Source organism: Ranitomeya imitator, chromosome 5, assembly GCF_032444005.1.
Source record: "Ranitomeya imitator isolate aRanImi1 chromosome 5, aRanImi1.pri, whole genome shotgun sequence".
Taxonomy (NCBI): Eukaryota; Metazoa; Chordata; class Amphibia; order Anura; family Dendrobatidae; genus Ranitomeya; species Ranitomeya imitator.
Window position 1 is genome coordinate 184,825,440 of NC_091286.1, and position 26,273 is coordinate 184,851,712.

General features: G+C 44.1%; 1 protein-coding gene across 3 annotated transcripts in view; it reads right to left on the minus strand.

Annotated features, from left to right (window-relative positions):
• Positions 1 to 26,273, minus strand: part of TIAM2 (TIAM Rac1 associated GEF 2) — an 810,124-nt gene that overhangs the window by 422,634 nt on the left and 361,217 nt on the right. For all 3 annotated transcript variants that reach the window (XM_069769403.1, XM_069769402.1, XM_069769404.1), the window contains exons 6-7: positions 22,176 to 22,348; positions 9,046 to 9,270 (exon numbers count right to left, since the gene is read on the minus strand). In XM_069769403.1, the coding sequence (XP_069625504.1) occupies positions 9,046 to 9,270; positions 22,176 to 22,348 (398 nt within the window). The remainder of the gene's footprint in view (positions 1 to 9,045; positions 9,271 to 22,175; positions 22,349 to 26,273) is intronic.

Consider the following 26,273-nt stretch of genomic DNA (forward strand, 5'->3'; position numbering starts at 1 on the left):
AGCTACTGACTTGTCGAAATCAGTATATTTGTATTCACCATGACAACATTCTGCAGCATCTGTTCTTAGAACTTTAAGTTGGGCCATTCCTCTGTTATTCCTCCTTGAAATTAAAAAAATAAACAACTACTGTAGGTGTTACTAATACTCTTGTTCCTACTCAATACTGAAGGTTCTAGTTTAAGTCTATGTAGGGAATATATTGGTCTAAAATATACAGTGCAGACCAAAAGTTTGAACACACCTTCTCATTTAAAGATTTTTCTGTATTTTCATGACTATGAAAATTGTAAATTCACACTGAATGCATCAAAAATATGAATTAACACATGTGAAATTATTTACTTATCAAAAAAGTGTGAAACAACTGAAATTACGTCTTATAGTCTAGGTTCTTCAAAGTAGCCACATTTTGCTTTGATGACTGCTTTGCACACTCTTGGCATTCTCTTGATGAGCTTCAAGAGGTAGTCACCGGAAATGGTTTTCACTTCACAGGTGTGCCCTGTCAGGTTTAATAAGTGGGATTTCTTGCCTTATAAATGGTGTTGGGATCATCAGTTGTGTTGAGCAGAAGTCTGGTGGATACACAGCTGATAGTCCTACTGAATAGACTGTTAGAATTTGTATTATGGCAAGAAAAAAGCAGCTAAGTAGAGAAAAACGAGTGGCCATCATTACTTTAAGAAATGAAGGTCAGTCAGTCCGAAAAATTGGGAAAACTTTGAACGTGTCCCCAAGTGCAGTTCCAAAAACCATCAAGCGCTAGAAAGAAACTGGCTCACATGAGGACCACCCCAGGAAAGGAAGACCGAGAGTCACCTCTGCTTCTGAGGATAAGTTTATCCGAGTCACCAGCCTCAGATATCGCAGGTTAACAGCAGCTCAGATTAGAGACCAGGTCAATGCCACACAGAGTTCTAGCAGCAGACACATCTCTACAATAACTGTTAAGAGGAGACTTTGTGCAGCAGGCCTTTATGGTAAAATAGCTGCAAGGAAACCACTGCTAAGGACAGGCAACAAGCAGAACAGACTTGCTTGGGCTAAACAACACAAGGAATGGATATTAGACCAGTGGAAACCTGTGCTTTGGGCTGATGAGTCCAAATTTGAGATCTTTGTTTCCAACCACCGTGTCTATGTGCGATGCAAAAAAGGTGAACGGATGGACTCTACATGCCTGGTTCCCATCATGAAGCATGGAGGAGGAGGTCTGATGGTGTGGGGGTGCTTTGCTTGTGACACTGTTGGGGAGTTATTCAAAATTGAAGGCATACTGAACCAGCATGGCTACCACAGCATCTTGCAGCGGCATGCTATTCCATCCGGTTTGCGTTTAGTTGCACCATCATTTATTTTTCAACAGGACAATGACCCCAAACACACCTCCAGGCTGTGTAAGGGCTACAGTATTTGACCAAGAAGGAGACTGATGGGGTGCTATGTCAGATGACCTGGCCTCCACAGTCACCAGACCTGAACCCAACCGAGATAGTTTGGGGTGAGCTGGACCGCAGAGTGAAGGCAAAAGGGCCAACAAGTGCTAACTATCTCTGGGAACTCCTTCAAGATTGTTGGAAGATCATTTCCAGTGACTACCTCTTCAAGCTCATCAAGAGAATGCCAACAGTGTGCAAAGCAGTCATCAAAGCAAAAGGTGGCTACTTTGAAGAACCTAGAATATAAGACATATTTTCAGTTGTTTCACACTTTTTGGTTAAGTATATAATTCCACATGTGTTGATTCAAAGTTTCTGATGCCTTCAGTGTGAATTTACAATTTTCATAGTCATGAAAATACAGAAGGTGTGTCCAAACTTTTGCTCTGTACTGTATATATGGAGCGCCCTCAGACAAAGGGCCACAGGTCACTCAGTACCGGTCCTTTCTGCTCGGTTCTGGGGCTGTCACGGTGGCTGGACCCGGTCGTGACCCTGCTAGGGGGCATCCAATAAAGGTGGTGGTTCAGTCTGTCAGAGGTTCGTGACGCCACCTGTGGTGTTCGGTCAGGGTGACCGACGCTGCTGTGGGATCCGCTGGGGTGATGGAATGGCAGCTGGATGGTATACCTTCCCACAGGTGAAGTATGTCCCCAGGGCTTCCCAGTAAGGTGGATGGTGATGGTGTGAGGGGCAGGCAATAACGAGGACACAAGGTTGCAGTCTCTTTACCTCTTTACTGAAGGCTTCAATATCCTCAGTCCAGAGCACGTTCAACCGGGCTATCAGAGACCGGCCGGTCCGATGGGCACATCCAGAGTTTCCCTCGCAGATGGAAATCGTTGCCTACCAATAGCGCCTGTGTGTTGCAGTCCTACCCTGCTGAGCATTCGGAATAGTCCTCACAACTGCTGTTCTCGTTCGTTCGTTCTCTACAGCTTTCTCTCTCTCGTTCTTTGGTTCCAGATGTTACTAGTTTCTAACATCCCCCATGTATAATATGGCTAGGACGCCACCCGTATGAAGGGAAGGCTTGGAGGTCTTCCGGGACCCTAGAGACGCCCCTCTCCCAAAGTTGCCCCCTATGTCTTCATAGGTGTAGAAGGTAGACAGCCAACCTATAATTAACTGTCCAGCGGAATTTGAAGTAAGGCCTGAAGTCAGTTACTCCTACGGTGATCCGGCCACCGACTACACGCCTCAGTAAGATGTTGCCTCTCTCTCTCGGCACGACTCTTACTGGCTCTCCTTTGTGCTGATCTCGTTTACACTGTTCCACAATATTCTTCCCTTCGTGTCTCTCTCTTAAGATACCGCCGCAGGGTGTGCAGGCGCGGTTCCGTTACGTTCTGTTCTGTTCGCTAGGCACCTGCCAGGTTCCCATGCCTGACAGGGACCCCCTGTGCCTTCTCCCTGCAACACCCCCTGCCACGGGATGTTGCCTGGTTCCAACCCAGTCAGCTTCTAACTAACTTCCTCCCCAGCCCCTAGTTTTACCAGTGTGAGGAGTGGCCCAATAAATAAAGCCTTTTTCTCCCCCTAGTGGCCGGAGTGTGAAGTGTAATGTGTTCTGGTGATACCTGGTCAGGAGAACTCTTCTGTTCTGTTCGCTAGGCACCTGCCAGGTTCCCATGCCTGACAGGGACCCCCTGTGCCTTCTCCCTGCAACACCCCCTGCCACGGGATGTTGCCTGGTTCCAACCCAGTCAGCTTCTAACTAACTTCCTCCCCAGCCCCTAGTTTTACCAGTGTGAGGAGTGGCCCAATAAATAAAGCCTTTTCCTCCCCCTAGTGGCCGGAGTGCGAAGTGTAATGTGTTCTGGTGATACCTGGTCAGGAGAACTCTTTAGTACCATCAGACGTACCGCCACTCTCCTTAGCGGCAGAGTGCCATACTGCAACGACCAGGTCTCTGGGGCGCTGCATATATATATATATATATAGAGAGAGAGAGAGAGAGGAAAAGGACCACACAGACATTTGGACATTTGGGTTGTAATTTGAAAATATTTAGAATTGAGAGTCCTCAGTGGTTGATACCTTTTAATGGCTAACTGAAAAGATGGTAACAAATTGCAAGCTTTCGAGACTACAAAATCTTAAGAGTCACATATTTATACACAACAGGACACAGGAATAATGCCATAGATAAGACCAGTGATGTGAAGCAGAACTATCATTATGGGAGAGGGATAAACAGTTGTGGCCATAAATATTGGGACAGTTCATAGATGATGAGAGTGAAAGTTTTATTGTCCTCTGATTTGGGTCTGGTCCAGGATAATTGGAGAATTTCTAGAGGGTCTTTCAATGCTGACAAATACAACACTGAATTAAAACGTGAGTAACTAAAATGGCCAACCATATGAAACTCATAATGAATAAGCTGAGGGTTTCCCATAGAAAATCGCACACCATTCAGCACAGTGATTGGGATTGAAGACCACTATGACACAGCCTAAATTATTAAAAGTGACCAAGGTGCATGACTTTTTCCTTTGTCATCCCTACCAAAGCAACAGATGACAATCTAGCTATAGATCAAAGAGGTAAGGAAACCATTACAGTGTAATTATACTGTAATTGTACTAAGACACTGAGCTGATGTTCCTTGAGAATGGTAAAATGCGATGCCTTAATCTTATGACCGAGCACAGAAAATCCCTATGCAGCAGATTATCCGGGATAAGTAGCTACCGAGAACATGTTTAGTATTTTAACTTCAATAGTAATAGATCACAGAAGAGTGAGCCAAAAGTATCTATTGTGGAGGGTGTGTTGGAGAAGAAATGTGGCTGCTCCTTTTGTAGTACTTCTGGGAAAAATGAACACTATCATTATGATAATTAATTCACTGTGTGTCAAGAAAATCCATATAGTACTCTGATATGTGGATGCTGGGGAAAAAAGAGCAAAAATGTGTATGTTGTATAACAGTCTCCGCAAGATAAATCTCACCCGTCCAATGTATTGGGAGCGGTGATTCCACACAGTTCAATGAGCACAAGTGGAATCACCTGCGTTGAAAAGCCGGCAGCTCTTTGGACGAGCGGACATGTGTTGTGTCCAAAGCGCTGCCTAATACTGACCGTGGGGACGAAGCCTTAGATTTTGCTTTAGTTTTTTGTAATTTGTACAAACAGAGGTGAGGTTTCCCCTTTTTGGGTGGGTCAGTTTGTTTATATAGCTTTCCAGGGACAGATGTCTGAATAGTCTGGGTCCTGCTCTTTGCCCATCTATTTTGACATCTGGTGACGCATAGTGTGGTGAACTACAAGAGTTGGAGTCCGTTCTGATTGGTTACACCTCGTCAAGGTGGGATGTCTTTTATACTTGTTTGTCTACATACTAGAGGGTATTTGCTCATTTTGGTTTCATATTAGGCTCTGTAATTTAAAACACGTTTTACTCCAGAAGAAGTAAAAAAAAATCAGAGCTCTAGATTTGAGAATTTCAGTTACCACAGTTCTTAAAAATACAATAAAAAGTGACCAGTACACACATTGACAAAATTGTTGGTACCCTCCTATTAAAGTAAGAAAAACCCACAATGGTCACTAAAATAGCTTGGAACTGACAAAAGTAGTTTTCTATTTAAATGTACTGAATGTCAACTAATGAAAATCACACATTGCTACTGAATTGTGGTTCAATAGAAAAATGTATAAAAAAAATCTATGAAAATGGTCTGGACAAAAATTATGGTACCCTAGAAAGAATTTAAACTATTTTGACCATGTGTACAATTACAATTTTGTCTACTTGTGTAAGTCCTATGCACCCCTAAATGATGACAATGAAAAAATACAGCTTGACATGCAACAAACAAGCCCTCTCACAGTTCCTTGATGGAAAAATTAAAAAAATCAGGTCTAAGTAAATGGCAACATAAACAAAACTTTTTTTTTCATGAGTTTCAGTGTTTTTTTCTAGTAATAAAATATATAAAAACAAATACCAATTCGTTATTGCCTTATTTTACTGACCAGGAGAATCATTTTGATAGGCCATTTTAACTGCAAATTTAATACCATAAAAACAAAATGCAAAAACAATGGCACAATTGTATTTTGTTTTTACAATTTCACCCCATTTGGAAGCTTGGTTCATTTTTCAGTAGATGATATGGGGAAATGAATGTGTCATTCAAAACTGTAACACAAAAACAACAAGCCCTAGGCCCCTTTCACACATCCGTGTCTCCAGTACTTGTGGAAACAGTTTTCACATGTACCGGAGACACGTACACACGTAGACTCATTCAAATGAATGGGTCTATGCACATGTCAGTGTGTTTTCACGGACCGTGTGGCCAAGTGCAAAACACGCAGACATGTCCGTTTCACCTGGACACACGGGCCGCAAAAAACACAGGTGCACACGGAGAACAGTGCACACTGTCCTCCGTGTGCATGGATACAGGGAAGTAGCACTACAGTAAGCGCTGTTCCCCGGCAGCTGGGGCTTAAGCCGGCTCTCATCTTATCTCCCCTGCTCTGCCAGCGAGCAGGGGAGAATGAATGAATGAAAAACCCAACGTGGGGTCCCCCTATGTTTTTAAACCAACCCGGCAAAACTCACAGGTCCCGGCTGCTATTCTCAGGCTGGTAAGGGGCCATGCATATGGGCCCCCCAGCCTAAAAAGAGCAGCCCGCAGCTGACCAGAAAAGGTGCATCTAGTAGATGCGCCATTTCTGGAGCTTTGCCCGGTTCTTCCCACTTGCCCTGTAGCGCTGGCAAGTGTGGTAATGGGGGGATAATGTCCCCTTCCTATTGTAAGGTGACATTAAGCCTAGCTTAGTAATGGAGAGGTGTCAATAAGACACCTCTCCATTACTAATGCTATAGTTGGTAAAGAGTTAAATAAACACCACACAGTAAGTATAAAGTATTTTAATGAAATCATACACCACACAGTTTTGCCATCTTTATTATACTGTTAATCCAAGTGACGCCCTCGATCTCCTGTAAAAAACATAAAAATAATAAACCAACAACATTCCATACCTGTCCAGCATTCAGTTCCACAGCGTAATCCATATCTGGGGAATGTGCAGTTTACAACCGGAGCGGTGCTACGATGCGAACGCCCTGGCAGTAAACTACTGGGGAATGAATGAGAAGCAGCGGGCACAGGCTCAGTAACTAGCGGTGACTTCACTGAGTCTGTGCTTGCTGCCGGCATGAACTCCTGTGACCTCAGGACCCTGGGAGAATGCAAGTGATGAGGTCACTGTGACAGAGCTTGAACTGCCGTGACCTCATCACTTGCATTCTCCCACGGTATATCTTAGCACTGCTCCAGTTGTAAACTGTACATTCCCCAGATACGGATTATACCGTGGGACCGAACGTCGGACAGGTATGGTATATTGTTGGTTTATTATTTTTATTTTTTTTACAGGAGATCAAGGGCGTCGCTTGGATTAGCAGTATAATAAAGATGGCAAAACTGTGTAGTGTATGATTTCTTTATTAGATGCGCCTTTTCTGGGCAGCTGCTGTTTTTAGGCTGGGGGCCCATATCCAAATGTGAGTTTTGCCGGGTTGGTTTAAAAACAGAGGAGGACCCAACATCGGGTTTTTCATTCATTCATTCTCCCCTGCTCGCCGGTTATTCATGTACCGGAAATAAATTGACGTGTGAAAGAGGCCTCATGTAGCTTTATAGATAAAAAAAAAACAACACAACTCTTGGAAAAAGGAAAGGAAACAAATAAACCTCAAAAGCAAAAAAAAAACTCATTCCAAAAGGGAAAAATCTTTAAAGGGGTTATCCGGAACAAATCAATGAGCCTGTAGTCACTCTGTGAGCCTGAATCCCAAGTGTATGGAGCGAGGCCATGCCCACTGGACAGGCTCTGGCCAGGTGTACCATATGTATAACTCATACATAACCTCTGAACCCGACTCAGAAACCAGAGAATCTCCGCAGTGCACAATGTGTGCACTGGGAGGATTCATAAGTCTGCAGTAATACAGAGTGACTGCACACTTACTGATTTGGACTGGACAACCCCTTTAATTAGGTAAACAGTATGTAAGCACTATGGCTGTTTTTTTTAATATGGCACCAACAAAAATTGGAATAGAAATATTATACGAGCTTTTATATAAAAATGGATTGTTATTATACTATATGTTTAACATTACGATTGAAATCGGTTGTTGTTTGCCAGGCATATTAGATAATTGGTAGCCTTCCTTTTTATAAAATAATACTACTAGCGAAGCCTGAAGCTTTTTGTGGACAAGTCAGAACCATTCCAAATGATCCTGATATTAATGATGAAAAGTTAGTGGCAAATTAATTATTTCTTATGTACTCACAACCATACACTACAATCTATCCAAACAGATTAGTTAGTGCAGCTAATTTATTTATTAGGCAGGCATATGGACATACTGCTATCTAATTAAAGAGAATAGCAGTAACTGGACTAGAACTACTGCTACCAGTTGCTTCTTCTGGTCTCTACACCTATATACACAAATGAGACAACCCAGTTGTGTGTAATGCTTGGTGTTATCAGACATGGAAACACCCAGCATAAAGTCGATATATGAAGGTAGGAAACCTAGATGAAATCAGCAAAATGATGTCTCATAGAATCATAAAAGTGTTTAGTTAAAATGATTGTAGGAATTGTAATGGGTCGGAGTGGTGCGAGGAGTCATATTAATGCAAAATCATTTCATTTAGGTAGCAATAGTTTTTACGCCCCCAATGGCTTATGAAACCTGGCTGATTATTTCTAGATTCATTTCTAGATTCTACAGGTTTTCTGTGCGTAATAAAGAGAGCACGTAATTATTCTAATATATGAATAAATACATATGATATGCTCTAAGTACAGGATGCATGGTGTATATATCTGGTGCATGGCATATGTCCATAGATGACAGTGCATAAACAGTATCCAGTTCAACAAGTGGATTACATACATAAAGAAAAATCTATGTCCTTTACTTGCAGCCCGTGTCAGACTGGGGTGTCAAGGGCCCACAGTAACCAACTCCAAAGCCCAACTTTCAGCTCCATGCAAATCCCCAATCACAAATTTATATAACAACTAACAGAGTAGATTGTTAAATGAATAAAATGCTGCGTTTATCTGTACATAGTGATTCAAGTATATAGTGCCAAGCACTGCTTATATATAAGAGGGTGATGGCCCACTCTTGCACAGGGGCCTACCAGAGGAGTTTCCTGTTCTCCTGTGGGCCAGTCCAAGCCTGCTTGTATCTCTTAAAAGGAAATCAAATCATAAAACTAGCCATGTTTCCCATAGCAGCATATCACCGTTCAGCTGTCATAGTACGAAAGCAGTTAAGGGAAAGAAAATTGAGCTCTGATTGGTAACTATGGACAAAAAGGTGGATCTTCTGTCAGACATTTATGAATAATAAGTCCTAGAGCAGGATTCCCTGTGCACTCTAGCTGTGCGAGACTACATTTCCCAATGTGCCCTGACAGATGAATGCTGGTAGGTATAGTTTCAAAGATTGCCAAGGGTTGCTGGTCCTAGGCCTGATACATACCAAGCTTTATAAAATCACTAGCAGAATAAAGCACTCACTGGTGGAAAATGATTTAACACACCTGGTTTTCTATGGCTTTTCTATTCTTGGGGTCATTAACAATGGAGAGTTGTAGCTCTGCCATCTTCTTCATTTTGCTGTCCATATCAACCTTTTGCATAATACTTCTAGTTTGACTCTTTAGCAGTCTGATGGTGTCTTCTTTCCCATGCTTCTTGGCAAAAAGTGAGGCACAGGCAGAGTGAATTGCTGTCACCCAATTTTCGAGATCTGTTTGGCTAGTGGCCTACAGGTTGAATAAAAAAACAAATGAATAGTTCTTAAATGGAAACTGTCACCAGTTTTCAAGTCTCTCAACAAATGCCACCATCTTTATCTGCCCTGGACTGCATTCCACAAACGTGTATACTGTCTCCTTACTCCCTTGTATACCACCAAAAATACCATTTGATTTGCTCTTGTACTGTATTTAAACAAGGATGATCCGGTCCAATGGGTATAATCACTCTATCGGTGCCTCCTCTCTTCTCAAAATTGTTGTCCTTCAGCTATGATTGATGTGGATCACGCATCCTACGTCATCCATATAGAGCAACAAATCTCACCCTGGCCTTTTAGGCCTTTTACCCATTTTGTTACATTACAACCTGTGTTTAAATATTTTTGTAATCTAATTTGTGTGTGACACATCAGCACTAAACAGTCTAAATGAACTGGAGAAGTGAGAAAAAATGTATGGTATCAAATAGCTAAAAATTGGCATGTGCATATGTATTCACCCATGCGATGAAGCCCCTAAAAATTTCTGATGCAAGCAATTACCTTCATAAGTAATCTGGATCTGTTGAAGTGCTTGCAGCACGAAACAGCTGTCATCCGTATGTGTTTCACCACCCTCCCTGCACCGCATGATTTCATGTGAATAAATCGCTTTTTGCTCAACACCGGTGAGTGCGCTGTTACTTTTCTTGTTCTGGATACCTTCATAAGTCGCGTGCTTAGTAGAATAAAAGGAAGCCCATCTGTGGGTAATCTAAGTGTCACATGATCTGTCAGTATACACACAGCTTTTCTGAAACTCCAAGAAGCTGCAACAAAACTAAGCCAGAGGCACCACTAACCTAACACCACCAAAAAGACCAAGGAGATCTCCAAAGAAGTTAGAGACAAAGTTCTTGAGAAGTTAGGGTTGAGTTATGAAAAAAAAATCTCTGATGATCCCCAGGAGCACCATCAAATCCACTATCATCAAAGGAAAAGAACATGGTACCACAACAAGCCTGCCAAGAAAGGGCCGCCCACCAAAACTCTCAGTCTGGGAAAAGAGGGCATTAATCAGAGAGGTAGCACAGAGACAAGCGGTAACCCTGAATTAGTTACAGAGTTCCAAGGCAGAGACTTGAGTATCTGTCCATACGACCACAATAAACCATACACTCCAGTGAACTTTATGGAACAGTGGGCAGAAAAAAAGCCTTTACTTGCACGCAAAAATTGATTTTGAGTTTGCCAAAAGACATGTGGGAGACTCCAAAAATGTATGAAGAAAGGTGCTGTGGTCAGATGAGACCAAAATTTAACTTTTTGGCCAACAAGGTAAATGTTATGTTTGGCACCAAACCAACACAACTCATCACCCCAAGTACACCATCCCCACATTGAAACATGAAGGTGCTGACATCATGCTGTGGGGATGTTTTTTGGCAGGGACAGGAAAAATGGTCCAAGTTGAGGGAAAGATGGATGGTGTGAAATACAAGAATATTTCTGAGCAAAACCTGTTTCAATCTGTCAGTGATTTGAGACTGGGATGGAGGTTCCTACAAGACAATAATCCAAAGCATACTGATAAAGCCACACTTGAGTGGTTTGCCTTTAGGAATAGGTAAAATTCCCATGGGCATGACGTGGAAGGCTCAGAGACTTATCCAAAGAGACTTACAGCTGTAATTGCAGCAAAAGGACACTCTACAAAGTACTGACTTAAGTGTGGTCAACAGTTATGCACAGGTTTTTGTTCTATTTGTTTTTTGCTTAAGGCCAGGTTCACAATGCATTGGCAGCAGCCCGTTCAGCACATATGCTAACGGGCTGCTGTTAGCGCAAGTGCCGACGTTTACATCGCGCTAGTGCAGATAGAGCATCTGCTAGCTCTATCTGCTCTAGCAGTGACGGACCCGGAAACGCTGCAGTCCGCGTCTCCTGGTCCGTCACTCAATGACGCCACAATGGGCATGCGCTAGCGATGCGTCCGACATTGCAGTCAATGGCGGCCTTAACGGACTACGTTACACCGCGTTTATGCCGTGGTGTAACGTAGTCCGTCTAACGGACTGCCAGGACGCAGTGTGAACCCGGCCTAACAGAAAAAAGAAAACCATATGTTCACAATTGTATACATGTTCATTACATGAACTGATGGAAACCCTCAAAAAAAAGAATTAAATTCCAGGTTGTGAGGTATCAAAACACAAAAAATGCCAAGGCGATGAAAACTTTTGCAAACCACTATAGGGGCAGAGAGGAGACACAGACCCACAGCGATGACATCCATCGGACTGGACCTTACTCATTTAAATACAGGGGGGTAACAATTCAAATTGTATTTTGGGGAATATGCGGGCGAGTTAGGATCAATATACATGTTGTTGTAATGCAGTACAGATAAAGGTGGTGGCATTTGTTGACAGACTCAAAAACTGGTCACTATTTCCATTTAAATCAATGACAATAAAGGTCATGAAGAAAGTAAAAAAAATCAAATAAACATGGATTAAATGTTCTACTCTATGTCTGCAGAATACATAAAGGATTTATCCAGTGAAAAGAAGTTATCAATTATCTATCACCAGGAAATGTGATAACCTGTTGATCGGTGGGGGTCCAATATCTGGGAGCCGCACCAATAGTTAGAATATAGCAGAAATGTACTGTGCCCAGCTTTTTCTGAAGCCCCAAAGAGAATGAAAAGAAGGCAGTCGGTAACCTAGAGGGGTTAAAAATTTCCTGTTCTACAAATCAAAGGGGTTCCCAGTGGTGGGATTCCCACAAATCAATAAGTTATCATCTACCTCATGCCAATGCTCTAAGCTTACTGTATGTTACTTTTTAAAGGAATTTCCTCTAGTTACAAACAAAGAACCTGACATATAAGGGTGTAAGACATATACAGTGGGTACGGAAAGTATTCAGACCCCTTTAATTTTTTTCACTCTTTGTTTCACTGCAGCCATTTGGTAAATTCAAAAAAGTTCATTTTTTTGTCTCATTAATGTACACTCTGCAGCCCATCTTGACTGAAAAAAACAGAAATGTAGACATTTTTGCAAATTTATTAAAAAAGAAAAACTGAAATATCACATGGTCATAAGTATTCAGACCCTTTGCTCAGTATTGAGTAAAAACAACCTTCTTGGGAATGATGCAAAAAGTTTTTCACACCTGGATTTTGGGATCCTCTGCCATTCTTCCATGTAGATCCTCTCCAGTTCCGTCAGGTTGGATGGTGAACATTGGTGGACAGCCATTTTCTGGTCTCTCCAGAGATTCTGAATTGGGTTTAGGTCAGGGCTCTGGCTGGGGCAGTCAAGAATGGTCACAGAGTTGTTCTGAAGCCACTCCTCTGTTATTTTAGCTGTGTGCTTAGGGTCATTGTCTTGTTGGAAGGTGAAGCTTCGGCCAAGTCTGAGGTCCAGAGCACTCTGGAAGAGGTTTTCATCCAGGATATCTCTGTACTTGGCCGCATTCATATTTCCTTCAATGGCAACCAGTCGTCCTTCCCCTGCAGCTGAAAAACACCCCCATAGCATGATGCTGCCACCACCATGTTTCACTGTTGGGATTGTACTGGGCAGGTGAGCAGTGCCTGGTTTTCTCCACATATACCGCTTAGAATTATCATCAAAAAGGTCAATCTTTGTCTCATCAGACCAGAGAAACTTATTTCTCATAGTCTGGGAGTCCTTTGGGGTTTTTTAGCAAACTCTATGTGGGCTTTCATATGTCTTGCACTGAGGAGAGGCATCCGTTGGGACACTCTGCCATTAAGGCTGGTGGAGGGCTGCAGTGATAGTTGACTTTGTGGAACTTTCTCCCATCTCCCTACTGCATCTCTGGAGCTCAGCCACAGTGATCTTTTGGGGTTCTTATTTACCTTTCTCACCAAGGCTCTTCTCCTATGACTGCTCAGTTTGGCTGGACGGCCAGGTCTAGGAAGACATCTGGTGGTCCCAAACTTTTTCCATTTAACCCCTTAGTGACCGAGCCAAATTTTTGAAATCTGACCAGTGTCACTTTATGTGGTAATAACTCTGCAACGCTTCAACAATTCCCAGTGATTTTGAGATTGTTTTTTCGTGACACATTATACTTTATGATAATGGTAAATTTAGTTCAACATTTTTTGTGTTTATTTATAAAAAATATAAAAAATTTGAGAAAAATGTTAAAAAATTTGCAATTTTCTAAATTTGAATGATTATCCCTTTAATCCAGATAGTCATACCACAGCAAACCATTAATAAATAACATTTCCCACATGTTGGCTTTACATCAGCACCATTTGTAAAATGTTATTTTATTTTGTTAGCATTTTAGGAGGTTTAAAATTGTAGCAGCAATTTTTCATTTTTTCAAAGAAATTTACCACATTTATTTTTTTAGGGACTTATCCATGTTTGAAGTGACTTTAGGGGTCCCATATATTGGGAAACCCCCAAACGTGATACCATTTTAAAAACAGCACCCCTGACATATTGAAAACTGCTGTCAGGTAGTTTATTAACCCTTCAGGTGCTTTACAGGAATTAATGCAAAGTGGTATGACAGAAATGAAAATGTGCATTTTTACCACCTAAATGTTGCTAACTTCTAAACAGATTACTACAGCCGTCAGACTCTAAGACCACTATTTGGTCATGAATTGCCATCGCAAACATCAGGACAACAAAATCATGATCTGAGGGCACCAATTGGGATAAAGAAGAAGCCCCCACACTCTGTTAACCATTTATAATCATGTAGTCACTATTGACAGCAGCATCTAAGGGGTTAAACAGATTTAGAAGGTGCAAATACTGATCGTGGCTGGTACAGCAAGTTGTCAGCTATAGTGTACAGCCGACAGATGCTGGATTGTCATCTGTATGGGGAGGCTATTTTCTTATATCTCAGGTCAGTTAAAAGACGTATTGGCGGTCATTAAGGGGTTAAGGATGGAGGCCAGTGTGTGTTTAGGAACCTTAAGTACTGCAGAAATTATATTGTAATCTTGAGCAGATCTGTGCCTTGCCACAATTCTGTCTCTGAGCTCCTTGGCCAGTTCCTTTGATCTCATGATTCTCACGTGGTCTGACATGCACAGTGATCTGTGAGGTCTTATATAGACAGGAGTGAGCCTTTCCAAATCAAGTCCTATCAGTTTAATTAAACACAGCTGGCCTCCAATGAAGGAGTAGAACCAACTCAAGGAGGATCACAAGGAAATGGACAGCATGTTACTTAAATATGAGTGTCTGAGCAAAGGGTCTGAATACTTATGATCATGTGGTATTTCAGTTTTTCATTTTTTATTAAATTTGCAAAAATTTCTACATTTCAGTTTTTTTCAGTTAATATGGGGTGCAGGGTGTATATTAATGTGAAAAAATGAACTTTTTTGAATTTACCAAATGGCTGCAATGAAACAAGTGAAAAATTTAAAGGGGGCTGAATACTTTCCATACCCACTGTAAGCTTAATACTTTAAGCACCACATCATAGTTATTTTTTGGTTCACTGGTGAAGTGGTGCCACTAATGTAAGTTCCCTGACCTTAGTAATATACTTACCAGCTGCTGTCTTATACTCCTCCAGGAGCCACTCTGGTCCCGATTCACAATCTTATGACTGCAGCTTCTGCTTCACTTGAGTTTAGAACTAACAGTCACAAGCTCTCAATGCAAGGCTCATTTCACATTGTGTTCTTGCTCATGTTCAGTGGTCCCTTTTTCTACGTCTGTGTGCCCGCTTCTAATAGGCATATTTGCATCAAAATTATGCACATCAGAGCGCTCTTTGGTTCTCTTGGCGCCATTATAGTCTATGGCCCCATTGGTGTGTAAGGAGCTGAAACACAAGAAGAGTCTGGGGGCAGTTACCTTCTCGGCTCCGTGCCTGGAACATTGAGCTGTGCCACAGGTTTCCCAGGGGAGAATGCTTAGAGACCAGGACAGGAAGGAAGCCGGGCAGAGAGCGGGAAAGGCGCGCGTACAAGAGACAGAGCAGCGTGAGCAGTGGTCAGACCAGCGGTCAGAGCAGCGTGAGCAGCGGTCAGAGCAGGACGCAGCTGCACTCCAGGAAAAAGGGAGAGCTCCCGGTCAGAGGATAAATACAGGGAGATCGCCCAAAAAGACTGCATCTTGTGAGAACATAAAGCAGACTCTGCTGTGACTTGAGAGGGGCGCCTTGACACCTGTGCGGAGACAGTGGCCCGTGTAGAGACTGTGACCCCTGGTACCCACAGTACCATTGCAGAGCCCTTGATTCCTGTTGAGAGACTTATTAACAGACTCACCATCGTTTTCCCGGGATAGGCTGTGCTGCAAAGGTTAAAGACTCAGAGCCAGTGTATAGCACATTAACTCTCGAAACCCCAGGCAGCGGGTTACTACAGACTACTCAGCCCACGGACAACAGAGGGACAACAAGTGCCGTTGTATCTCGGTGCCTACGTTGGAGAAGACGACCCTTCAAGCAAGTCCTCATCAGACTGATAAGTGTTTTTTCCCAAGAAATTCCGTTTTCTGTCACACTGTTTGACTCCCATATTTTTGCACTTTTTTATTGTTAGTTATATTCCACTTCTTCCACCATGTGAGGAGAACCTGATTCCTGTTAATAAACCCCTCAACTGTTGGTCTGTCTGCTCCGTGGTGACAAATTCAGTACCTGCATCCTATTACATTTGGCGTAGTCGGCAGGATGTCACACGGTAGCGTGGAAAGGACAGACCAAGCAGCTGGGAAAGTTCCCAGGTCTAGCATTTCCCTGGGAACTATGTTGAATAATTTGTCAAGGTTCACTGGGAACAATGTAATGCTGTGGAGTTGGACGGCGCGTATCTGGGGAATGATGCGGATGCATCCCATGACATCAGCCCTGCAGGCGGAAATTGCATTGATGGCCCTGGAGGGGGAGGCGCGGGATTCTGTCATGCATAGGTCCCCCCGGGAGAGAGATACCCTGGACAAAGTGCTGTGCATACTTGAGGAGACGCATGGGGACCCCACTGACGTAGGGGAACTTTGCATGCGACTATTTCACCAGATACAATTAGAGGGGGAGACCATGACCCAATTCATGAACGCCCTACAAGAACTTCACACTGCTATCAGACGAAAAGACGGTGTAGGGGTTGGATCAGTTGATGTGGTGCTCAGGGATCAGCTGGTGATGGGACTGCGTGACGAAATGATGAAACAGGCACTGCGAGAGCGCATGCGAGTAAAGCCAGACATGACTTTCTCTGAGGTGAGGGGCGTGTGCGAGAACAAGAACAGGGAGTGACGAAGGGTGCAGGGCGGGGAGGTAACCGCCACCGCAGACAATATCCCCCAGTGGGTGGAGGACCTGAGAATGGAGATTAGACACGTCCGTGAAGAAATGGCAGCCTCTAGAAGAACTCTGGTAGAAGGGCCCGGCCCTCTGGTGTGAGACAGAGAAGCTGCCCCCCAAAAGGAAGGGTGAAACTATCAGGAGGAGAAGCCCTCTTACATGCTACACAGGTGGAGAACCCGGCCAAATTACCCGATTGTGTCCCTGGCAGAGCCGACCATCCCCGCGCCCTCCTTTAAACTAGGTGGCTCTGAGCTCGAGGGGCACCGCTCGGAGTGTGAAGAACAGAAGAGTAGTAAAAGTCTCCCCAGTCTTGTTTCCACATGCCCTCTAGTCTGGGCAGAAATCAATGGAAGAGCAGTGTGGTGCCGGATAGACACCGGCTCACAAGTGACCACCATGCCTGAGAGATATTTCCGTCACTTCACAGAGGCGCTACGGCCCGAATGTAACCCTGTGATCAAACATATGGTGGCCAATCACTTGCCTATCCCGGTCGCAGGGGTGGTATGGATAAACATAGAGGTCTGCGGAAAAGACCTCAGGAGAAGAGGAGTGATACTGGTGGATGGAGAGGTAGCTAAAGACCTTAGCGTGGCATGAATGTGTTAAAAGACCTCAGAAACCTGGTTTTCAATGAGTCCCTGGAACAGTTCCTGCAACAATGGAGCAACCAAACCCCCCAGAAAAGGGTCTTTCAACAACTGGCCTTTTAAAAGGGTCTTTCAACAAAGACAACTGGTCTTTCAACAACTGGCCCAGGTCCGGGAAGCATACAGCGATGGAAAGGAACTCTGCAAAGTAATTGCCCCTGCCTCAGTCAATCGAGTGTTTCCCCCTGGGCAGACGGTGCTTTCCCTGCCTATTCGAACTGGCATCCCACTGGAAGGGGTTGAAGTCCAAATTGAGCCCAGCAGAGTCGACCAGCTTCCGTCAGGAATATTGGTTGTGCGGTCCCTGGCTACCGTGTGGGATGGAACTGTCCTTGTGCACTGCATAAATTTGGGGGAGACAGATGCAACTTTGCCCCCCCGAAGTGAAGTCTCCCAAGTCCTGGGCCTCCTAGACGAGTTGGTCCCAACTGAGGCGGTACAGTTGACCACAAGGCCAGAAGATCCGTGACTGGTGACCGTCAAAGCGAAGGCATCTCCGGACCCCCGATTACTGCAAGAAGGGTGCCAGACACTGGAATGCATGAGGGCAGAGCTCTCTCTCCGCAGCAGGTACCTCAGGTGAAAGCCTTATTGGGGAAATATCAGGAGGTGTTCGCCAAAGATGAAGATGACTTTGGACGTACCACGGCCATCACCCATGAGATACCCACCGGTGATGCGGCACCAATCCGAGAACAGTACCACCAAATACACCCAAAGATGTACCAGGAGGTGAAGGGAATGCTAACACACATGCTGAAGAAGGGAGTTATACGCGAGAGTCAGAGCCCGTGGGCTGCCCCTATAGTCTTGATGAGAAAGAAAGATGGGTCCTTGTGGTTCTGTGTGGACTATCACCGGCTCTACGCTTGCACAGTGGGGGATTCGTACCCACTGCCCAGGATAGAGGAGTCCCTGATGGCACTAAGGAATGCCAGATATTTCTCCACGTTAGATTTGGCCAGTGGCTACTGGCAGGTGCCCATGTCTGAGCAAGATGGAGCCAAGACGGCTTTCATCCTTCCGATGGGACTGTATGAGTTCGACCAGATGCCCTTTGGCCTAGCAAGTGCTCCAGGAACATTTCATCGTCTCATGGAGAGATGTCTGGGAGACCTGAACTTTGAAGCCAGTTTGATTTACTTGGATGATATCATCGACTTTTCCCCTACCTTTGAGGAGCATCTGCAGAGACTAGAGCAAGTTCTGAGTCGGCTACAGAAGTACGGCTTGAAAGTGAAACCCCCCCCAGAAATGACACCTCTTCCGTAACGAGATTGAATACTTGGGACACGTTGTCTCCGCTGAGGGGGTGAGGCCTTCCCAGGAGAAGATCATTGTGGTACAAGAGTGGCCAACTCCAAAAACTGAGAAAGATGTGCATGCGTTCCTGGGACTCACAGGATACTTCAGATGCTTCGTAAAACACTTTACCCGTCTTGCTAATCCACTCCAGGAGTTGTTGAGGGGAATGCCCTCTTGCGCCAAAAACAGGAACATACAGTGGGGGAAGCATCAGGAAGAGGCATTCTTGGCTTTGAAGAAGGCTTTGATGGAGGCCCCCGTGCTGGCCTACGCCAACTTCACGCAGCCATTCATCTTGCACACTGATGGGAGTCTGCAGGGCCTCGGGGCCGTACTATTGCAGATGCTGGATGGGAAAAAGCGTATCATCACATACGTTAATCGCTCTTTGCATGAGTCAGAAAAGAATCCAGAAAACTACAGTTCGTTTAAGCTGGAGTTGTTGGCGCTGGTGTGGGCAATGACTGAGAAGTTCATGGAATATCTGGCTGGCTCAGAAGTTCATGTACGTACCGATAACAATCCCTTGGCCCATCTCGAGAATGCCAAGTTAGGGGTCCTTGAACAACGTTGGGTAGCCCGAATGGCCAAGTTCTGATACAGAATTTTGTATAAAAGAGGAGCTGAGAATGTTCATGCGAATGCCCTCTCATGAGTAAACTATCACAAACCAGCACCAAGCCAGGATGAAGAACTGGAAGATGTGGAGGTTCCAGGTTTTGGAGAGACTGCCAGGACTGTGGCAGTGATTAGGGAAACTAAACATTAAGAGGCCTGTGTGAATTTGCTGGAGCAGCCCTGCGATGAGTGGGTCCGAGTGCAGCAGGAGGATACGGAGCTAGCTCAGTTGAGAAGGTGGGTCGTGTCTTAACAAATACCCAATCAGCACGAGAGGAGGTCCATGTCACATGAAGTACTGAAGATGCTACGCCAGTGGGAGAGGCTCCAGTTGCGGGATGGTATCCTGTACCAGAAGGTATTCCTGCAAACAGAACCCAGTCTTGTATGGCAGATGGTGATTCCCTCGTCCTTGATAGATCAGGTGGCTAAGGAAGCACATGAGAAAGGAGAACACCTTGGGCCAGAAAAAACTTTCCAGTGGTTACAGCGCCTATTTTATCATCCCCACTTAAGGAACATTGTGGAGAAAGTATGTCAGCAATGCAGAAGTTGTGAGTTGGTCAAACCACCAGAACAACGAGCCCCCACAGGGACGGTGAGGTCTTCTGGCCCCATGGACCTACTGGCAATAGATTACTTGACAGTTGGACCAGCACACCAAGGCTATGAGCATTGTTTAGTGATGATTGACCACTTTTTCTAAATTTGCCGTAGTGACGCCCACGCGGGACCAGACTGCCGAGTCTGCTGCTCACGCAATTTGCAAACACTTCATACAGGTGTACGGGTGTCCCAAGCGCATCCATTCTGATCAAGGGGCCTGCTTCCTCGGAAGAGAGATGGAGGAGCTGCACCAGCTGTACAAAATCGATAAGTCCCGATAAGTCAAATGCTGAGGACACTGGAAGATGACCAGAAGGCAAAGTGGATTGAGTCCGTCCCTGAATTGGTGTGGGTGTATAACAATTGGAAACACAGCACCACCGGATTCACACCCTACTCTTTGTTCTTTGGCCGACCCGGGAAGGGGCTGGCAGAGCTGGACCTTTAACCTGAGGAGGACTACCCATGGACGGGGTGTACTCCTCAGTTCAAGAACATCATCGTCGGCTGCGGACAATTCAATGTCTAGTGCAGAACCGGCTGCAAGAATTGGAGCATCCCCAGGTAGCTCCTCAAAAGGAGACAGCCATGCGGCCTGGGGATCGAGTCTTAGTGAGGGAAAAGCGGCCACACAACAAACTAGAATACCAGTGGGAGAAAAGGCAGTACCGAGTGAAGCAGCGGCTCGGCAATGGGGGTCCCGTTTATGAGGTCCAGCCCAAAACGGAAGAGGGGACACCCACCCGCGCACTGCACAGGAATATGTGGCATCCATGTTTGTCTCGAGATCCTGAATCAGTTCAATTGGCTCCAGCCCCCCCACTGGCTGCGTCAGTGATCAATGTTGATGTGGAAGATGAGGAAGACTCCCAATCTCTCCCAGGGAATCCAGAAACAGGGCTGGTCCTGAAACTACCAACATATGAGAGGAAACCTCGACTCCTCCCACAGCAGTTGACACCACCGCCCCTGCTGATTTGAGACTCTCTGAATTTTCAACGGCTGGTGTACCCCCCGTTCGCTACAATCAGGAAGAGTTCATCTGGCAGCAGATTGTGCAAGGACTGGAAGATTGCCCACAGGAACTCCTGAAAATCTCACCCGTGGAATGGCGAGCAGAAAGAGGGGGGGAATGTAAGGAGGTGAAGCACAAGAAGAGTCCGGGGGGCGGCTACCATCTCGGCTCCATGCCTGGAACCATTGAGCTGTGCTACAGGTTCCCCAGGGGGCAGACTTAGAGACCGGGACAGGAAGGAAGCTGGGCAGAGAGCGGGAAAGGCGAGTGCACAAGAGACAGTGCAGCGTGAGCAGCAGTCAGAGCAGCAGTCAGAGCAGCGGTCAGAGCAGCGTGAGCAGCGGTCAGAGCAGTGTGAGCAGCAGTCAGAGCAGGATGCAGCTGCACTCCGGGAAAGAGGGAGAGCTTCCGGTCAGAGGACAAATACAGGGAGATCGCCCAAAAAGACTGCATCTTGTGAGTGCATAAAGCAGACTCTGCAGTGACTGGAGAGGGGCGCCTTGACACCCGTGCAGAGACAGTGGCCCGTGCAGAGACTGTGACCCCTGGTACCCACGGTACCAGTGCAGAGCCCTTGATTCCTGTTGAGAGACTTATTAATAGACTGACCATTGTTTTCCCGAGATAGGCTGTGCTGCAAAAGTTAAAGACTCAGAGCCGGTGTATACCACATTAACTCGCGAAACCCCAGGCAGCGAGTTCCTACAGACTACTCAGCCCACGGACAATAGAGGGACGAGAGGTGCTGCTGTATCTCGGCACCTACGTTGGAGAAGACGACCCTTCAAGCAAGTCCTCATAAGACTGATAAGTGTTTTTTTCCCAAGAAATTCCGTTTTCTACTGTCACACTGTTTGACTCCCATATTTTTGCACTGTTATATTGTTAGTTATATTCCACTTCTTCCTCCCTGCAAGGAGAACCTGATTCCTGTTAATAAACCCCTCAACTGTTGGTCTATCTGTTCCGTGGTGACACACTCAGTACCTGCATCCTATTACAGGTGCATATGTCCAAATCTGGTTGTGTAGGGGAATTCGGATGCAAGTCCTGATGGGACTGCTGAACATGGGCAAGAACGCAATGTGAAAGGAGTCTATGTATATGATAGAGTTGTTCCTGCTCTCATAGACTTACACTGAGAAGTGATCGGGCTGCCCAGAAAACACTAGAGCGATTCAGCAAGTTACAACCTGCAGAAGACAACTAGAGCGATGCCAAGAGCACAAGATGGAAAAAATATATTACTGAGCTCACAGAAGTTACATTACATTACTTATAATTTGTTATATTTTTCTTCCAGAAAAGGGTTATATATAAATTGCCAGCACAACATAGAACAATAAGTTCCAAATTATATAAAATCCATTACAGCATATAAACTTATTAGACATGTCCAACCTGAAATAGGTAAACATCTCCAAGGGAATTGCTGAGACAGAAGACATTTTCCTTCTTCGGGTGCTCCGGAACTGACTGCACAATGCTGTCTTCAGCAAACAGGGCATATCTCGGTGAAGTACTCTGTTCTGTGGAATTCCCTTCATATGTCTCGTAAAACATCAGAGTGCAACCTTTGATTAGAGAATATGAAATGGTAGGCTAATATTAGAGATAATGAACTAGTCATTTACATAATAGAATGTTATATTGCACAATAATTTGAATTCCTGTTAAAATGCAGATATTTAAGACTTAATAATAGCAGAAATTGACTAAGAATATTGAAAAATAAAAAGTGCGGGATGTGCTGGAGAAGCAAAAAAAAATGACACAGTCATTGAAGATGAATGGAGTTCTCAGGGAATAGAAAAATAACAAAAGGAAATGTAATTCTTTTTATAAATGCGGAGATAAGAAGAGGCTGCTCACATTGCTTTCCATTCTGTACTTCAAATCAAAGACTGGAGATACCAGGAGTACTGAGGTAAGAAGAGGCTGCTCACACTTCTATCCATTCTGTCTTTCCAATCTAATACTGGAGATATCAGGAGTCCTGATGTAAGAAGAGGCTGCTCACTCTGCTATCCATTCTGTCTTTCTCATCCAATACTGGAGATACCAGGAGTACTGAGGTAAGAAGAGGCTGCTCACATTGCTATCTATTCTGTCTTTTTAAGCTAAAACTGGAGATATCAGGAGTACTGAAGTAAGAAGAGGCTGCTCACACTGATATCCATTCTGTCTTTCTAATCTAATACTGGAGATATAAGGAGTACTGAGGTAAGAAGAGGCTGCGCACACGGCTATCGATTTTGTCTTTCTAATCTAATACTGGAGATACCAGGAGTACTGAGGTAAGAAGAGGCTGCTCACCCTGCTAACCATTCTTTCTTTCTAATCCAATACTGGAGATACCAGGAGTACTGAGGTAAGAAGAGGCTGCTCACACTGCTATCCATTCTGTCTTTTTCAGCGAAAACTGGAGATATCAGGAGTACTGAAGTAAGAAGAGGCTGCTCACACTGATATCCATTCTGTCTTTCTAATCTAATACTGGAGATACCAGGAGTACTGAGGTAAGAAGAGGCTGCTCACCCTGCTAACCATTCTTTCTTTCTAATCCAATACTGGAGATGCCAGGAGTACTCAGGTAAGAAGAGGCTGCTCACACTGCTATCCATTCTGTCTTTTTAAGCTAAAATTGGAGATATCAGGAGTACTGAAGTAAGAAGAGGCTACTCACACTGATATCCATTCTGTCTTTCTAATCTAATACTGGAGATACCAGGAGTACTGAGGTAAGAAGAGGCTGCTCACCCTGCTAACCATTCTTTCTTTCTAATCCAATACTGGAGATACCAGGAGTACTGAGGTAAGAAGAGGCTGCTCACACTGCTATCCATTCTGTCTTTTTCAGCGAAAACTGGAGTTATCAGGAGTACTGAAGTAAGAAGAGGCTGCTCACACTGATATCCATTCTGTCTTTCTAATCTAATACTGGAGATACCAGGAGTACTGAGGTAAGAAGAGGCTGCTCACCCTGCTAACCATTCTTTCTTTCTAATCCAATACTGGAGATGCCAGGAGTACTCAGGTAAGAAGAGGCTGCTCACACTGCTATCCATTCTGTCTTTTTAAGCTAAAATTGGAGATATCAGGAGTACTGAAGTAAGAAGAGGCTACTCACACTGATATCCATTCTGTCTTTCTAATCTAATACTGGAGATACCAGGAGTACTGAGGTAAGAAGAGGCTGCTCACACTGCTATAATAATAATAATCTTTATTTTTATGTAGCACTAACATATTCCGCAGCGCTTTACAGATTTGTTCACATTAACATCACTGTCTCTGATGGGGCTCACAATCTAAATTCCCTATCAGAAAGCTGTCAATCAGTGTTGAAGGTGGGGTTCATTCAGAGAACTGGTAGATTTGCAGCAGATAAAACAGTGAATTTAGCAAAACTGCAGCAAGCAGCTGAGTAAGTGATACATTGCTAGAATTAAGGTCTTCTTAGCCTCTACAAATGTTTAGGGAATTTTGTAAAAAAAAATAAATTAAATTTCTGGCAAATATATTCACTATGAATTACAAGTTCTCTAACTGCCCTGAAAAGATGTGTATAACACTTTGAGGTCTCCTACTACTGTATCCAACCTTTTCAAATCTCTCTCATGCAAACAGCAACTTAATAAATTTAAAGTGATCTCACCTTAGAAATGATGAGACCTATTTAATAACAGTACACTTACAAATTTTTCACGTACCGTATATTATTTAAATAATAAAAAAAGGTCCAAAAATTATCCTTTAGTCATTTGAAATCAGAAAGTCCATTCTGTGCAAAATACTGACTCAAACTGATGGTGTCACTGTTTGAGTATAAGCACACGTTAAGTATTTGCTGCATTTCTGTTGCTTTTTTCAGTGCATTTGTCACAAAAGTGAAGGATTTCCTAGTGCCAGTAAAGTGTTGACATTCGGTATGAGACAGGATCACACATTATAGATGTACCTGTACCCAATTCCATTTATCCATTCCCATGTCTCAGATGAACTTGAAGAACGATTCTGTATGTATTTATGATTTGTCCAAAGTAACTTGCTGATGGTTTAAGGGTAGCTGGGTCTGATTTAATAATAATAATAATAATATTTTTATTTATATAACGCCAACATATTCCGCAGTGCTTTACAGTTTGCACACGTTATCATTGCTGTCCCAGATGGGGCTCACAATCTAAATTCCCTATCAGTATGTCTTTGGAATGTGGACGGAAACCGGAGTACCCAGAGGAAACCCACGCAAACACGGGGAGAACATACAAACTCCTTGCAGATGTTGTCCAATTAGATTAGAACCCAGGACTCCAGCACTGCAAGGCTGCAGTGCTATCCACTGAGCCACCGTGCTGCCCTCTGAGCCACCATGCTGCCCTCTGCTATCCAGACTGCTATCCATTCTGTCTTTCTAATCTAATACTGGAGATACCAGGAGTACTGAGGTAAGAAGAGGCTGCTACCACTATCATTCTGTCTTTCTAATCTAATACTGGAGATATCAGGAGTACTGAAGTAAGAATATGCTGCTCACACTGCTATCCATTCTGTCTTTCTAATCTAATACTGGAGATACCAGGAGTACTTAGGTAAGAAGAGGCTGCTCACACTGCTATCCATTCTATTTTTCTAATCTAATACTAGAGATACCAGGAGTACTGAGGTAGGAAGAGGCTACTCACACTGCTGTCCTCCCTGTCATTCTGATCTAATACTGGAGTTACCAAGGGTTCCGAGGTAGGAGGCCACTCACACTGCTGTTCACCTTGTCTATATGAGCTAATAATTGAGATATCAGGGATGTTGAGGTAAAAAAGAGTATGCTCAAACTGCTGTTCATCATGTATTTCTGATCTAATGCTGGCAACTGCTGTTTGCCATGTTTTTTCTCATCTAATACTGGAGAAAGCAGGGGTACCGAGGCAAGGACAGGCCAGTTACACTGCTGTCTGCCATTTCATTCTGATCTAATACTGGAGAAAACAAGGGTGCACTGCAGATCTTAAAAGAAGCTATTCACCATGTCTTTCTGATCTAATGATTGATATACCAGGGGTGCTAAGATAAGAGGAGGCTGCTCGCACTGCTGTCCACCCTGTCTTTTTTAATTTAATACTGAATATACCAATGGTCCTGAGGTAAGAAGAGGCTGCTCACACTGCTGTCCACCCTGTCTTTTTTATCTAATACTGAATATACCAGTGGTCCTGAGGTAAGAAGAGGCTGCTCACACTGCTGTCCACCCTGTCTTTTTTATCTAGTACTGAATATACCAGTGGTCCTGAGGTAAGAAGAGGCTGCTCACACTGCTGTCCGCCCTGTCTTTTTTATCTAATACTGAATATACCAGTGGTCCTGAGGTAAGAAGAGGATGCTCACACTGCTGTCCACCCTGTCTTTTTTATCTAATACTGAATATACCAGTGGTCCTGAGGTAAGAAGAGGCTGCTCACACTGCTTTAACATCTTTAATGTCTTAGTTGCATGAAGATG